This window comes from Stegostoma tigrinum, chromosome 3, assembly GCF_030684315.1.
Source record: "Stegostoma tigrinum isolate sSteTig4 chromosome 3, sSteTig4.hap1, whole genome shotgun sequence".
Taxonomy (NCBI): domain Eukaryota; kingdom Metazoa; phylum Chordata; class Chondrichthyes; order Orectolobiformes; family Stegostomatidae; genus Stegostoma; species Stegostoma tigrinum.
The window spans coordinates 120,249,304-120,263,997 of NC_081356.1; the positions used below are offsets into that span (position 1 = coordinate 120,249,304).

At 39.9% G+C, this 14,694-nt stretch overlaps 1 protein-coding gene across 2 annotated transcripts in view; it reads left to right on the forward strand.

Moving 5' to 3' along the window:
- LOC125451069 (N(4)-(beta-N-acetylglucosaminyl)-L-asparaginase-like) overlaps positions 1–10,682 on the forward strand; it is a 36,054-nt gene extending 25,372 nt beyond the window's left edge. Inside the window, exons 8-9 of one of the 2 annotated variants that reach the window (XM_048527774.2) lie at positions 1,888–2,021; positions 6,691–10,209. In XM_048527774.2, coding sequence (XP_048383731.1) covers positions 1,888–2,021; positions 6,691–6,800 — 244 coding nt within the window. In that variant the 3' untranslated portion in view covers positions 6,801–10,209. Of the gene's footprint in view, positions 1–1,887; positions 2,022–6,690; positions 10,210–10,425 lie in introns of those variants that run through there. The other variant, XM_048527775.2, reaches the window with a different exon arrangement.
- Positions 10,683–14,694: the final 4,012 nt, after the last annotated feature.

Genomic DNA, 14,694 nt, shown 5'->3' on the forward strand with positions numbered 1-14,694 from the left:
AGGCGCAATGAAGCGTAAAAACACAATTGGAAGAAGATTAACTTGGAAAGGAATTGAGATGATTTGGATTGGAATTTAAGGAATAAAACTCATTGTAAAACAACAGTTAACCTAGAGCATCCCAAAATCAGGTTCCCCAAATGATTAATGGTACAGCAGTGAAAAAGAAATCAATAAAAGGGACTTGTGATGAATTGTAAGATTTGTAATATAGAGAACCAAACTGAATATGGAAAGCGTACAGAGCTTGAAAAGGGAACACAAGTGCAAGAGAGGCTAGATCAGTTGGCTGGATGGCTGGTTTGTCATATAGAGTGATGCCAAGATCATAGGTTCAACTCCCACACCAGCTAAGGTTACCATGAAGGACTCTGCTCCTCAATCTCTCTGCTCACCTGAGTTGTCTCTGTTTAATGAGACAGCAGCCCTGTGGTCTGGTAAGACAATGGAAACAATAACTTTGTGCCAGAGTATTCTTGTTATATGTCTGCCTTTACTTCATGTAAAAAAAGGTGAGGTAACAAACCTCACAAAGCAAGTTGGTCAGTCGAACACTGGGAAAACCTTTCCAGATAATGTTCCAGCACAAAATTAATTACCATTTAGAAACTAGCATTTGCCAACGTTCATAGAAATTTGTTGAAAACAATTCCTGTTTGAACAGCTAGGCTTCTTTCAAAGCAACAGAGAAGGATGAAGTTGTCCGTATAGAATTTCAAAGATGTTTGACAAAGTGCCATATGTCAGCAAAATTAAAACCCACACTGTTGAAGGAATCAGTCAGTCTAAAATTGGCTGAGGGAAGGAGTAGTGTTAAAATGTTGTTTTTCAGACTGGGGTGATGTATACACTGCTGGCCGTCAGGGTGGTATTGGGACCAATGCTGTTTTTCATGATAATTATATGGACCTAGTTATAAACAGTGCACTTTCAATATTTGGGAGTGACTCGGAAATGAGAAGGACAGTAACAGAATTCAGGAGACAATACAGAGGCTAGTGAAATGGGCAGACAGTGGTGGATGGAATTTAGTGCAGAGAAATGTGAAATGAGGTATTTTGGCGAGAAGGGTCTGGTGAGACAAATCTACTAAATGGTCCACATTTAAAGAGGGTGCAAAAAATTAAGAGTTCTAGCAGGTTTTATAAAGAAGGGCTTTATGGGATCCTTAGTTTAATTAAGTGATAGAATACAAAAACAACAGTTATGTTGATCCTTAAACATTGATTGGGTCTTTTCTTGGTGTATTGTGTTCCATTCTGGGCATCATTAATTCAGAAAACGTTTGTTGTTAAGCCATGCAAAATCGTCCTCCCACTCATCTTCATTTAACACCAAATTATTCTTGCATCAAGTTTTCCTTAAATGCACCCGTACTATTAACCTCCATTGCCCTTTTTAGTTCAACTCTTAAGTGGTTTTTCATATGTTTCCAATTAGTTTTATTAGTGACAATATCATAATCATGCCACTTGTTCTGGTTTGGATCACAAGCCAAGACATCATCTATGTCTTTTCAATCAAACCCTTTCAGAATCATTATCATTAAGACTTTTCTAAATTTGCCTTTATTCCCTGTTCTCTGGAGAAAAGGGTCCTAGCCTAGTCAATCTTTCCAAATGGATATAATCTTAGTTCTTGCAGTGGTTCAGAAATAAGGCATCAATTCTCAGTTCTGAATGCTGTTTTTCCTTTCAATGCTCCGTAAATGGACAGTTCTGACGAGAATTTCTCAAAATCGGGCAGCATTTTAAAAATTCTCACACTGAGAAAAGTTTCCTATTGTATGCAGAAAATTTGTGGTAATTTGTGTATTTTTTTTCTTGCTACTTGAGTATATTTTTCATCTGGAGATTATTTCAGTTTGAAGTTTTTGCTTCAAATTAGTTACCAGGCCGTGGAATATATGAGATGGGGAATGGAACCAACTACAGCTTGCCAGAAAGTTATTGCAAGAATTCAAAAGTATTATCCGAAGTTTTTTGGTGCAGTCATCTGTGCGAACAGAACTGGGGGTTATGGTAAGTCTTTAAAACAAAACCTGTTGTAAGGATAAATGATGAAACTAACTTCCTGAGAGAAAATCTAAAGCCAGATGGGAATTAGACCAGTCTTGAGTAAACTTGACTGCACTTAACATTCCAAGATAATAAAATGTGAGGCTGGATGAACACAGCAGGCCAAGCAGCATCTCAGGAGCACAAAGGCTGACGTTTCGGGCCTAGATCCTTCATCCTCTCTGATGAAGGGTCTAGGCCCGAAACGTCAGCTTTTGTGCTCCTGAGATGCTGCTTGGCCTGCTGTGTTCATCCAGCCTCACATTTTATTATCTTGGAATTCTCCAGCATCTGCAGTTCCCATTATCTCTGCACTTAACATTCATTCTATGACCTTGTAGACTCGACTTAAAAATACCTGTCCTTGCTCACTTGGATACAGGTTTGTGTTCATTGTGGCAAAAATATGTAAAATTCTGCATGTTATGCCTCCTTCCTTTTGTGCTAGCTAGAGAGACATTTTGATCAACTGACCCCAACCATAGCTGAAACCCTGTCTTTGAACAATGCATGAAATACAACCAGAACCCTGTGGAGGCTAAGTCACTGGGTATGTTCAAGACATGGATTTCTGGAGATGAATGCCATTTAGGATGTAGGGATAGTGTTGAGGTAGAATAGGTTTAGTGGACTGAATGGCCTCCTCCCCAACATTTGAAATCACTGCAATGTAATGATGTAAATACATAATTTCTTAATGACTAGCATCTCATACTTTTTCCAGCACATCTAAATTGATATGGGTTGGATGGGAGAGGCCAAATGGCATTATACCTGCACTTTCAAAGGCCCATGATTAAGTTTAGCAGAGATTCTTTTTCATAAGTTAACTTAATATGTAAGATGTCTATGGTAGCTGCATAATAGGTAGATAGGTCATGGGAAATGCAGAATTACAGGGAATAAGGTTGGACGGATGGGTCTGGGTGGGGTGCTCGATGGGCCAAATGGCCTGCTTCTGCATTGTACAGATTCTATGATTCTATGAATAGGTAGGTCACAGGGGTTAGAATCATGCAATTAGGTACTCTGCAGCTTCCAGACTTAACAAATCCTGGCTGTAATCTCTTCCATATTCTGGTTTTCGTATAATTTTTATTTTGTTCTTATTGTCCAACAGTAGCACTTCATCATTCTGCCATTCACACTTCTTCGATAAACTATTGTTTCTTGCCTGTCACATTACCATTTTCTTCGTGGGCCCAAGGGCCTGTATCGTGCTGTACTGTTCTATGTTCTATGTATTGGTCCTGCATCCCACCGACCAAGTCATGCACCTTTATAGATTTTTTTGTTCTTTTTAAAGTCATCCATTTGAGCTGCTTGTAACCAATTAAAATCGTTTTCTTTTCACAATTTTGATGAAAAATCGCGAGCATAAAATGTTAATTCGGTTCCTGCACAAGCATTTTTATTTCATATTTCCAGCATCTGCAGTACTTTATTTTCTAATCAAAATTGGACCTAAATAAAAATAGGTATTTGGTGGGTATGGGACGGACTTGGAGGAGGCAATCAGGATCTGTTCAAAGAATGCCCAATAGATTTGGAGAGAGAGAGGCCACAGAAATTCACAATGGACAATACAAAGCTGAAGAAATAGGAGCTTTATGTGAAAAGTCTATATGAAGAGATCAAAGACAATTGTAGATTCAAGTGTTCTCTATATTCCATTTGCGAAATTTGAAAACACAGTGGATAGATTGTGGGATATAGTGCCAAATCAGTTGAGTTCATATCCATGAAGTCATGTTGAAGATGTACAGATCTGTCTTCAAAAGCAGCTGCAGCCAGAGTGTTGGACTCAGAAGCATGGTGCTACGGTGAGAAGATGGAAAGGCTGATAATACTGGAGTTGAAGAGAGCGAAAGGCATTGTCTGCCTGTATATTGTAGTGTATTGAATATTGAACTGTGCATTTTTCCACTTGAAATTACCATTCACATTTGCTAGCAAAGGGAGTATGCTAGGAATAGATTTTTAAAATTGACCCATGTTTAACAGCCTACACTATGATTCTGAATGTCCATAGCTGATTGCATAATTGCTTCTGCCAAAGAACGTTAATGTACACCATCATGAAAGGAGCTGAATATTATTTAATTGGATAAAGGCTACAGAAAGATAAATTTGGGTATCCTCGAACATGAATCACAAAGTACAAGCATTTAAGTTTGTGGGTAATAGGGAAGGTGAATGTAATCTTAACTTGGACGAGGGAATTGAAGGATGGGTCAGCAAGTTTGCAGACGACACAAAGGTCGGAGGTGTCGTTGACAGTGTAGAGGGCTGTTGTAGGCTGCAGCGGGACATTGACAGGATGCAGAGATGGGCTGAGAGGTGGCAGATGGAGTTCAACCTGGATAAATGCGAGGTGATGCATTTTGGAAGGTCGAATTTGAAAGCTGAGTACAGGATTAAGGATAGGATTCTTGGCAGCATGGAGGAACAGAGGGATCTTGGTGTGCAGATACATAGATCCCTTAAGATGGCCACCCAAGTGGACAGGGTTGTTAAGAAAGCATATGGTGTTTTGGCTTTCATTAACAGGGGGATTGAGTTTAAGAGTCGTGAGATCTTGTTGCAGCTCTATAAAACTTTGGTTAGACCGCACTTGGAATACTGCGTCCAGTTCTGGGCGCCCTATTATAGGAAAGATGTGGATGCTTTGGAGAGGGTTCAGAGGAGGTTTACCAGGATGCTGCCTGGACTGGAGGGCTTATCTTATGAAGAGAGTTTGATTGAGCTCGGTCTCTTTTCATTGGAGAAAAGGAGGAGGAGAGGTGACCTAATTGAGGTATACAAGATAATGAGAGGCATGGATAGAGTTGATAGCCAGAGACTATTTCCCAGGGCAGAAATGGCTAGCACGAGGGGTCATAGTTTTAAGCTGGTTGGTGGAAAGTATAGAGGGGATGTCAGAGGCAGGTTCTTTACGCAGAGAGTTGTGAGAGCATGGAATGCGTTGCCAGCAGCAGTTGTGGAAGCAAGGTCATTGGGGTCATTTAAGAGACTGCTGGACATGCATATGGTCACAGAAATTTGAGGGTGCATACATGAGGATCAATGGTCGGCACAACATTGTGGGCTGAAGGGCCTGTTCTGTGCTGTACTGTTCTATGTTCTATGTTCTATGTTTCAAAGGGACTGGAGGGTACAATAGGAAAGATTTTGGTATTGGAACTGTCAGAAAAATGTTCACTAAGCTGATACCAGGACAGACTGCTTTGAGGAGAGGGTGAGTAAATTGGGCCTGTTTTCACGGAGTCATGGAGTCATACAGCATAGAAATAGACACTTTGCTCCAACCAATCCATGCCAAACATAATTTCAAACTAAACTAATCCCACCTGCCTGCTGTCCTGGTCCATATCCCTCAAATGGTGGTTGCTTTAAATAAATAGCTCAACCTTGTTTTGTGTAGATCTTCAGTGATAGAGGTGGCCTTTTGCAGTAATTAGCTGTTGTTTGTGTAGAATTTTGAGTCCAGTTGAGAATTGTTCAAGCTGACAAAACATGGCACACTTTACTGTGTTGCATTTTAATTTATCGAAGTGGATAACCCCACTGGTAATCCAGAATATTATTCTGATCTGCAAGGATGCACAAATCAACATGTTTAGCCCTATCTCCTGGAGTGCTGCAATATGTTTTTTTTCCCAGAGCTGAAAGCCAACTGTAGTTCTTTCACAGCATGTTTTCACGCTATAAGATTGAGTCACTTTATAGAAATGTCGAGTAAAGAATATCTGCTAGAAAAGAAACAGTTTGAATTTATAACGGGCTGACTGGTTTAGTTTTGTCTCACCCATTCACTACCTGCTGGGAAATAGGTAACAAATATTGCAAAGTATAAAAGTCTACATTTATTGTCCTGTGAGACCACTAAAGGACAGAGTGCTTGAATTCTGAATATCAAAACAATTCAATCTTTTCCGTCTTGAGGACATTTGTAGCACAAATTTTGTCAAAGGACTGAAATAGACACCGGAGTTGGCTTAACAGAGAATATTAGGGGAGAATGGTTCATAAAACTGAACATAATAAATAAGGAGCATGAGTCGGCCATTCAGCCCTGTGAGTCCGCTGACAGAATCATAGCTGATTTAATTGAATGGTTTCAATTCTACATTTCTGCTGACTCGCTATATCCTTTGATTTCTTTGGAATGATAGTCTGGCAAAAATAATGTTATCATTTTGATTCCTTTTTCTCCTGGGACATTTTTCCTCCTGGCTTAATGAGCAAAGAGAATACTTAAGTGAAGTTATTGTAAAGAATGAAAAGTATTTTTACCAAGGGAAAAATAATCAATAATGCCACTGAATTCTTCTGGGCTGTTAATTTTTACTCAGATCAGGTTTTCATTTTAGTTATAATTTTTTGTTAAGTAAGATATTAGAGCATTGGTGTGGCCTTTTGCACCAACTTTCAAATGTATCATATTACTATAATTTAGAGAATAAGGGAGTTTGCATAAAGCGACCTAAGGTATGTCTGCTCTTGAAAAGAATGCGGTGGCCCAAGGGAAAAAACGCAAGAACTATAGTCTGCTACATAAAATCCAAATGTATAATGATGACATCAAAAGAGTTACTGGACCTGAAATGTTAACTTTGCTTTCTTCCCACAGATGCTGCCAGCCCTGTCAAATTTCTCCAGCGATTTCTGTTTTTTGTTTTAGAGAACAGTGAACTGTGTTGCAGAAGTATCACTAACTCCAAAATTGACGATAGAGAGTGAAATACATAATTCTGCTGGCTTCACTTCAAGAAATAACCAATTATAAATGCCACATTTCCAATTCTGAACCCTCGACCTATCAATTCTTGGTCCAATGTGGGAATTCTGAATATAGCTCTTAAATACTCTGTATTTTAGAATTGTAATTCATCTGTTGTTGGATTTGTAGGAGTTATTAATGATTTTAGCAGTGATTTCTGATTAGTTTTTAGACTCAGCCAGTGCCATCAATTACTACATAACAGGACTCAGATCTTATTTGGCTATTTTTGTTTTGAGCTTCCTGTTCTCTCGTGGGTCTTTTTCTAATATTAACATAACATTTTAAGGATAGAGGATGTCACGCTAATCTCTGCATAACTGTAATGTTTTTCAAACAAAAAAAACCCCAATTTACTTAACGTTTGCTCTAGCGTTATTTGCAAACAGCGAGGGGAGGCGATGGCTTAGCAGTGTTATCATGGGACTATTAATCCAGAGATCCAGGAAACGTGGTGGGAACTAGGGCTTGAATACCAGCACAATTTTAAAAAGTCTGGAATCAAGAATCTAATGATGATCAATTGTCAGGAAAAAGCCCATCCTGTTCACTCATGCACTTTAGGCAAGGAAACTCACAGCCTTACCTGGCCTGACCTACATGTGACTCCAGAACCACTGCAATATGGTTGATCCTTTGGGATGGGCGATACATGCTGGTCTAGCCAATGACGCCTTCATCCCATGAATGATTTAAAAATAAAAATGTAACATTTTCAAATTTCCAAATCCCTTGGTTAATCCATTTGAGATCCAGTGAGATGTTCGGAGAAATCATTGATTGAATTGGGTACTGCACTGCAATTTCAAGCTGGATACCAAGATATTTGTTCACAAAAACAAAGTGTTGCAGATGCTAGAGAAATGATCTTTTTAAAAAAAAATGCACTGGAGAGACTCAGCAGGCTTGGCCACGTCTGTGAAGAGTGATTTCATGTACACTTGGTGACAAGAAATGCAGACTCAGTGCCTGCTTTGCAGAATGGGTCTGTCCTGTCTGGTAAATGGCCTCAACCTGTCGCTCTGACATTTTAATACTCCATCTTACTGTTGTGCTAATGTTTTTGTCCTAGGCCTGCAGCGGTGATCCAGTAAAGCCCAAAGCTGGCTGGAGAAACTGCATCCCATTTTCCATTTTGGCACTTTACAACCTTCAGATTCAACATAAAGTTGAAAATCTTCAGACCACGAATTCCGACCTCCATCTTGAATAAGCCACTCTGACACCATGTGGCTTGATGTGGAGCTACCTATTTTCTGCTATTCACATTTTCCATTAACACACACTCTTCTTCTATACCTGTCCCTGTATTTCTATTAGCACGCTGTGCCTTTTGCTCCAGGGCAGTTTTCCTACCTATTTCAATTGCTCTTCCTTCCTGCCTCTGTTTATCTTAAAGCTTGAAGCCCATCACTTTTCCAGCCTCTTCTATTTCTAAAGAAGAGTCAGATTGGACTTAAACACTTGTCAGCAGTTTATCTCTCTGTCTGTCTCTGACAGATGAAACTAGAGCTGTTGAGTCTTTGTTCAGGCCATTTCCAATTATTCCAGATGAGGACAACTGTATTCTCACCTCAAAGTTACAACAGCTGAGCCATCAACATGACCTGAGGTCGCTATCACCTTGGACTGTAGCAGCGGAAGTGTGGCCAGACCATCTTTGTACTACACCTCTGTTTGGCTGCTTGACTGTTTGGTAGCCACTAATTGGCCAATAAATGCAGATATAAGCTGAAGCCAGCATTGGTTTTCTTTGTGTTGCTCTCATCTTAATGCAAAAATAAAAGGCACCTCGTTTTGTTAAAGGTATTCTACAAATGAAAGTTATTGTTGTTGCCATCATGCTTCAAATGTTTTAGAATGGTCGAAACATACAGTACAGAAAAGGGCTTTTGGCATATTGATTCCATACTGCCTAAAATATACAACTGTCTACTCTTGTCCTGCTTTCCTGCATTAGGCCCTTAGCCTTGAATATTTTGCATATCAAGTGGTCATCCAAGCACTTTTTAAAGGTCGTGAGGTTTCCTCACTCAACTAACCTCCCAGGCAGTGTATTCCAGACCTTGACCACACTGGGTGAGAAAGGTTGGGCGGAAGGGCCTGTTTCCACACTGTAGGGAATCCAATCTAATCTAATCTAATCTATTAAATCTTGTCTAAACATGCTGCATTTCACTTTAAAATTATACCCGATGTTTTTGACCATTCAGCTAAGGGAGACCTGCCTTCTATTCACCCTGTCCATGCTTCTCATCATCTCATATTCCTCGATCAGGTACCACCTCCCCGCCCCCAATCTTCTCTACGCCAGAGAAAACAACCTAATCTTATCCAACCTCTCTTCATTAGTTGAAATATTCCATCCAGGCATCCATCCTGGTGAATCTCCTTTGAACCTCCTGCAGGGCTTCCTATAGAATGGAGACCAGAATTGGACACAGTACTCAAGCTATGACCTAACCAAAGTTCTGTTAGGTTAGCTCCAACATAACCTCCTTGTTCTTATAATCTATGCCATGAGTGACAAAGGCTAGCATCCTGTATGCCTTCTTAACTACCCCATTAACCTGTCCTGCTACCTCCAAGGATCTTTGGACAAGCACTCCAAGATCCCTATGTTCCTCCGAGCTTCCTAGTGTCTTTCCGTACTGAGTCTGACTGGTTATTCTAAATATTATACATTATTAACATTTGACAATAAATTATACTACTAAGACAACCTGATAATTCCAATTGGCTTTGCTGAAGAGCCACTGGAACAGGTATTTTGTGAAGACAATTGAATTGGGTCCAAGATCAGGTCACCACTCTTGACCATAGTGTAAAGTTTAACAGACATGACAAAAATATTTGAAGCAGTTACTCTGCAGCTTTTCATACCTTCTTAACAGTGAGATTCCTGAATGAATTATTCTTTCCCAGAATGGGAGGCGGTAAGGGCAGATTGGGCAAATGAAACGGGTAGAAATAGAAGGGGAACAGAGGAAGGGGTGAGACCTTTTGTTTTATTCATTTGTGGGACATGGGTGTCACTGGCTGGGCCAGCATTCATTGCCTGTCCTGAATTTCCCTTGAGAAGGTGGTGCTGAGCTGTCTTCTTGAACCACAGCAGTCCACCTGCTGTGTGTTGACCGTACTATTAGGAAGGGAGCCTAAAATGTACATTAAGCAATTCAGCTAGTTTTCAATGAAAAGCTAGATTCAAGATTGATAATCGAAGTTGTATTATAATTATAAATAGTATTGTTGATTTTAACAAGTGATAGCTTTTAATCTTTGTCAAGATTCTGCTTCTTTTGACTTTGTAGTTCATGATATTCATCTAAAGCAAAACAAGAACAACGTTCAAATTGGGGAAGAATAGTTCTGTGGTAGCTCACATCAATAGTTGGAAATTTACTATTACCTTTTTGAAAAAAATGTGGCTTTTCACAGTGACGTAAGGTTGAAGTTCATTCACTTGTAAATATGTATCACTCAAAACCATTAGAAACATTTTAGAACAAGGACCATGTGGTTCAAGATAACAAGTTCATTGCTGTTAAGTCACATAACTGAGTCTTTCTATTTTTTTCCTTTTAGGTGCTGCATGCAGTAAATGTCCAGGGTTCGACCAATTCCACTTCATGGTTTACAATCCATCACAGACCTCAGAACAGATAGTGGATTGCATATAAAGCTACTGTGACGCATCACTTTCAAAGACTTTCAAAGGCTTTTACCATTTGCACTGAATTTTGAACCCAAATGACACCTCTCAATCAGCTGCAATCTGTTAAAGTAGAGAAAGAAACCTTGTTTGTCATGTACATTGATAACTAAACCATATTGATTGTCAATTTAGTGTATGCAGATTATTTGTATTTGACTTTTGAGGTGTACTCTAAAAGTGAACACACCTCTTTCATGGATAATAAAATGTGAGGCTGGATGAACATAGCAGGCCAAGCAGCATCTCAGGAGCACAAAAGCAGACGTTTCGGGCCTAGACCCTTCATCAGAGAGGGGGATGGGGTGGGGGTTCTGGAATAAATAGGGAGAGAGGGGGAGGCGGACCGAAGATGGAGAGAAAAGAAGATCGAGCAGTTTCAAGGCCGAAGAGATTACAAGAGAGTTGCAATGGGAGAGAGATTCCCTGAGGTTGGTCCGGAGGGAGGAGGGTAACTTCTTCAGGTTAGGCATCCCTGGAAGAGGCTTCGCAGTGAGGTTAAAATTGTATCAGAGTTAATGGGAACTGCAGATGCTGGAGAATCCAAGATAATAAAATGTGAGGCTGGATGAACACAGCTTTCATGTGTATGCACATGAACACTTGACCTTTTAGCACCCACTGAGCTTGTGCCATTATTACACCCATGATTTATCTATACCATGAGTCCATTTATCTACCCTTTGACCATTTTAAGAGAAATTTGGAACCTTAATGAAAATAAGTAAGTGGAGAACCCTGAAATTGTATGACCAGCAATCAATCATGTTGGTATATTTGCAAATGCATGAGATCTGTAAGAACATGACTAGGTCTTCCATCCTCTCGAGCCTGTTGTGTAATTCAATGAAATGATGATAGATCAGAATCTCATTTCCATTCATTTGGGACTAGATTAATTCTGAAAACTGGGCAGCAGGATCAAGTTGGGCCAAAAGGCCTGCTTCCATGCTGCAATTGTCTATGCTTTTGATCCATATCTTTTGGCTTATACATCAGATAATTGATTGCTCTCCCTTGTTCTGAAAAATTCAATTGACCTAGCATCTACAGCCTCTTTTGAGGGTACAGGAGCAGTATCTGTAAAATGTACTGTCCTGGAATGAGAAGCCATGATTTTAGACCTACCTTTGCATGGTGGTCTTAGTACAACTCCAAATTGTCAAACTGATCTATTGCTCCCTAAGTGTACTAAACTCAGACACAAGACCGTCCCCATTTAAAGAGCCTTTCATCACTTGAGCCATACTGGGTGCACCACCATTTCAGCCTCAGGAAAAGCAACAACTCCCTAGGGTTCTGGAGGAAATTGTTAAATGTTTAAAAAGAAAGGTACTGCCACTATAATTACCTTAACATTAAAACTTAGCTGCCTAATGACCTGGTTTCTGTGATATGTGTATAAATTAGTGGAGGAAGAACATAATGAAGAGTTGTACTCAAAATATGAGATAACACAGTGTGAAGCTGGATGAACACAGCAGGCCAAGCAGCATCTCAGGAGCACAAAAGCTGACGTTTCGGGCCTAGACCCTTCATCAGAGAGTGGGTCTAGGCCCGAAATGTCAGCTTTTGTGCTCCTGAGATGCTGCTTGGCCAGCTGTGTTCATCCAGCTTCACACTCTGTTATCTTGGATTCTCTGGCATCTGCAGTTCTCATTGTCTCTGTACTCAAAATACGACTTTTTTTTTGCATGTTGCATTTTATAGATACTTACAGATGAATTGTTGCAATTGAAAGGCACTCTTGACAAGTTTTTCTTGTATTTTTAATCGACCTTCCAGACTTGCTATGATATACCTCTGGGGCAAGTGCACTTGTACCTGTTGAACAGTTTTGTTTGCAAATAGCAATCATTGTGATGGTTATGCAGAGCTGTTGCTGAACTAGCTGTCTGGCAGCTGCCTCATATAGACAACACTTTTGAAACTGCTACAGATGTAAATTTTCTGCTTAACTCATGGACTACCAACTGTTGTCAATAGTCAAGCTTCAGTCAAGCAGTTCTCCTTTTACCACTTAAATAAGTGGATGCGTTTTTTGACGTTAACATAAGCTTAACCCTTGCAAATCATAATCAGGAAGGTGATCAGATCATATGTCCTCTCAAGTCACGGTTATTCAATATGATTATAGCTGATATTTTATGTCAATTCTAAACCTGAAATGATTGCAATTGTCAGAAAAAAGACGATTTTTTTTGTACACAGTGACTGCTATTAAAGAATTTAATAAGATTTTCACACTTTTGTAGAGGATGATTTGTTATTCTGAACATTTCTGTAATTCAAAAACAATTTGCGTTTATGGAGTGTTAACATGGTAAAGATGTCTCAAAATGCTTCTCAGGAGTTCTACAAAACAAAATTTGATACAAAGTCTGATAAGGGAATACAAAGACAAGTGACAAAAACTTAATTAAGGAGGTAAATCTTATATTTCAAAGGAGAAAAGAGAGGTAGAGAGCTAGACAGATTAAGGGACAGAAATTCAGAAACTGGGGGTAAGTGATGGATTGATGTGTGATTCATCTTGAAGCTACAGAAGAGGTAAGAATTGAAGGAATGCAGAAATCTCCAAGTGGTGTGAGGCTGGTAATGTTTACAGAGATAGGAGGAAGGGGAAGTGATGGTGTAAAGTGATAATAGTTAGTATTTAGCCAATGCTACTCTCACTTTGCTCTCATTTTGTAACGGTTCACATTTTCTGCATTTGTCGCTGTTCTTTGAAGCTCCACACACAAGTATTCTGACAGTTAATAAATGACAACTTCAGAGAGAAACATATTTATTCCTCAATAACAGATTCTTCTTTTGAAAATCCTTCCAGCTACCCTACGGGTGAATCAGAGGGAAAAATAAAACAGTGGAACTTGCAAATTTTATATTCTGGTCTGACTTGTGCACTTTTAAATAGATCTGCAATATGACCAGGTGTTTTTTTGCCTTTATTTCCCCTTTTGAGTATTCAGACTCTCTTGTTGGCTTTCTGGTTTCAGCTTTTTATAGCTGAAACAAGCACTGAAACTGAAGCAACTTTTCACAACCAACTTTGTTCACCTACAGAATGATGCACAGTAATTTACCAAGCCTCAGTTAAGATCATCTCACACATACGTGCCCAACACCCACCTAGTAGCGCGCTAATCCCAATTTCTTGCACTTGCCCCATATCATTGAGTGTTGTGATATTCAAAGTACTCATCCAAATATTTTTTAAAGGTTGTGAGGTTTCCAGCTTCCAATACCTTCCTAGGGAGTGCATTCCAGATTCCCACCATATACTTTTTTTAACCTGTGATTGACCCCTCACCCAAGGGGACCAGCTGCTCTCCATTCATCCTGTCTATACCCCTCAATCATGTATACCTTAATCATGTCCCCCGCCCCTCAGTCTTCTTTGCTTTAAAGATAACAAGCGAAGTGTTATGGGCCGGACTAAACCCCTTCAAATTATATTAAGAGGACAGCCTGGATTTTTTCAAGAAGATTTGTAGCTTGGGTTGTGGATGAGGTTGTTTTGTCACCCTACTAGGTAACATCATCATTGCAGCTCTGGGGAAGCATCCATGTTCTACAATATTCTATCACTACCCTTGGTGTCCTATCACCAAACCAGTTTCTGATCCATCTCACCAGGTTTCCCTCCAGTTCCACGTGCTTTAACCTTCTCAGTGTCCCATGTCGGACCTTGTCAAAAGCTTTGCTAAAATCCCTATAAACTACATTAACTGAACTTTGCTCATCCATACACCTGATCACATTTCAAAAAATTCTAACCAATTTGTTCAGCACGATCTCCCTCTGACAATGTCATGCTGACTCTCCGTAATTAACCCATGCCTTTCCAACTGGGTATGAATTCACTCCTTCAAAATCTTCTCGAATAGGTTCCCTGCCACTGACATCAGATTCACCGGTCCATAATTTCCTGGTTCATTCACCCCACCCCTCCTTAAAAGTGGAACATTATTAGCCATTCCCCAGTCCTCTGGCACTCCCCCCGTGGCCAGAGAGAAATTAAGAAAATTGTCTCGGAGCTTCTACAGTTGGCTGCCTTGCCTCTCACAGCAGCCTGGGATACATTTCATCGGGCCTAGGGAATTGCCCGTCTTTAAGCCCGTCAGAGCTTCCAATACTTC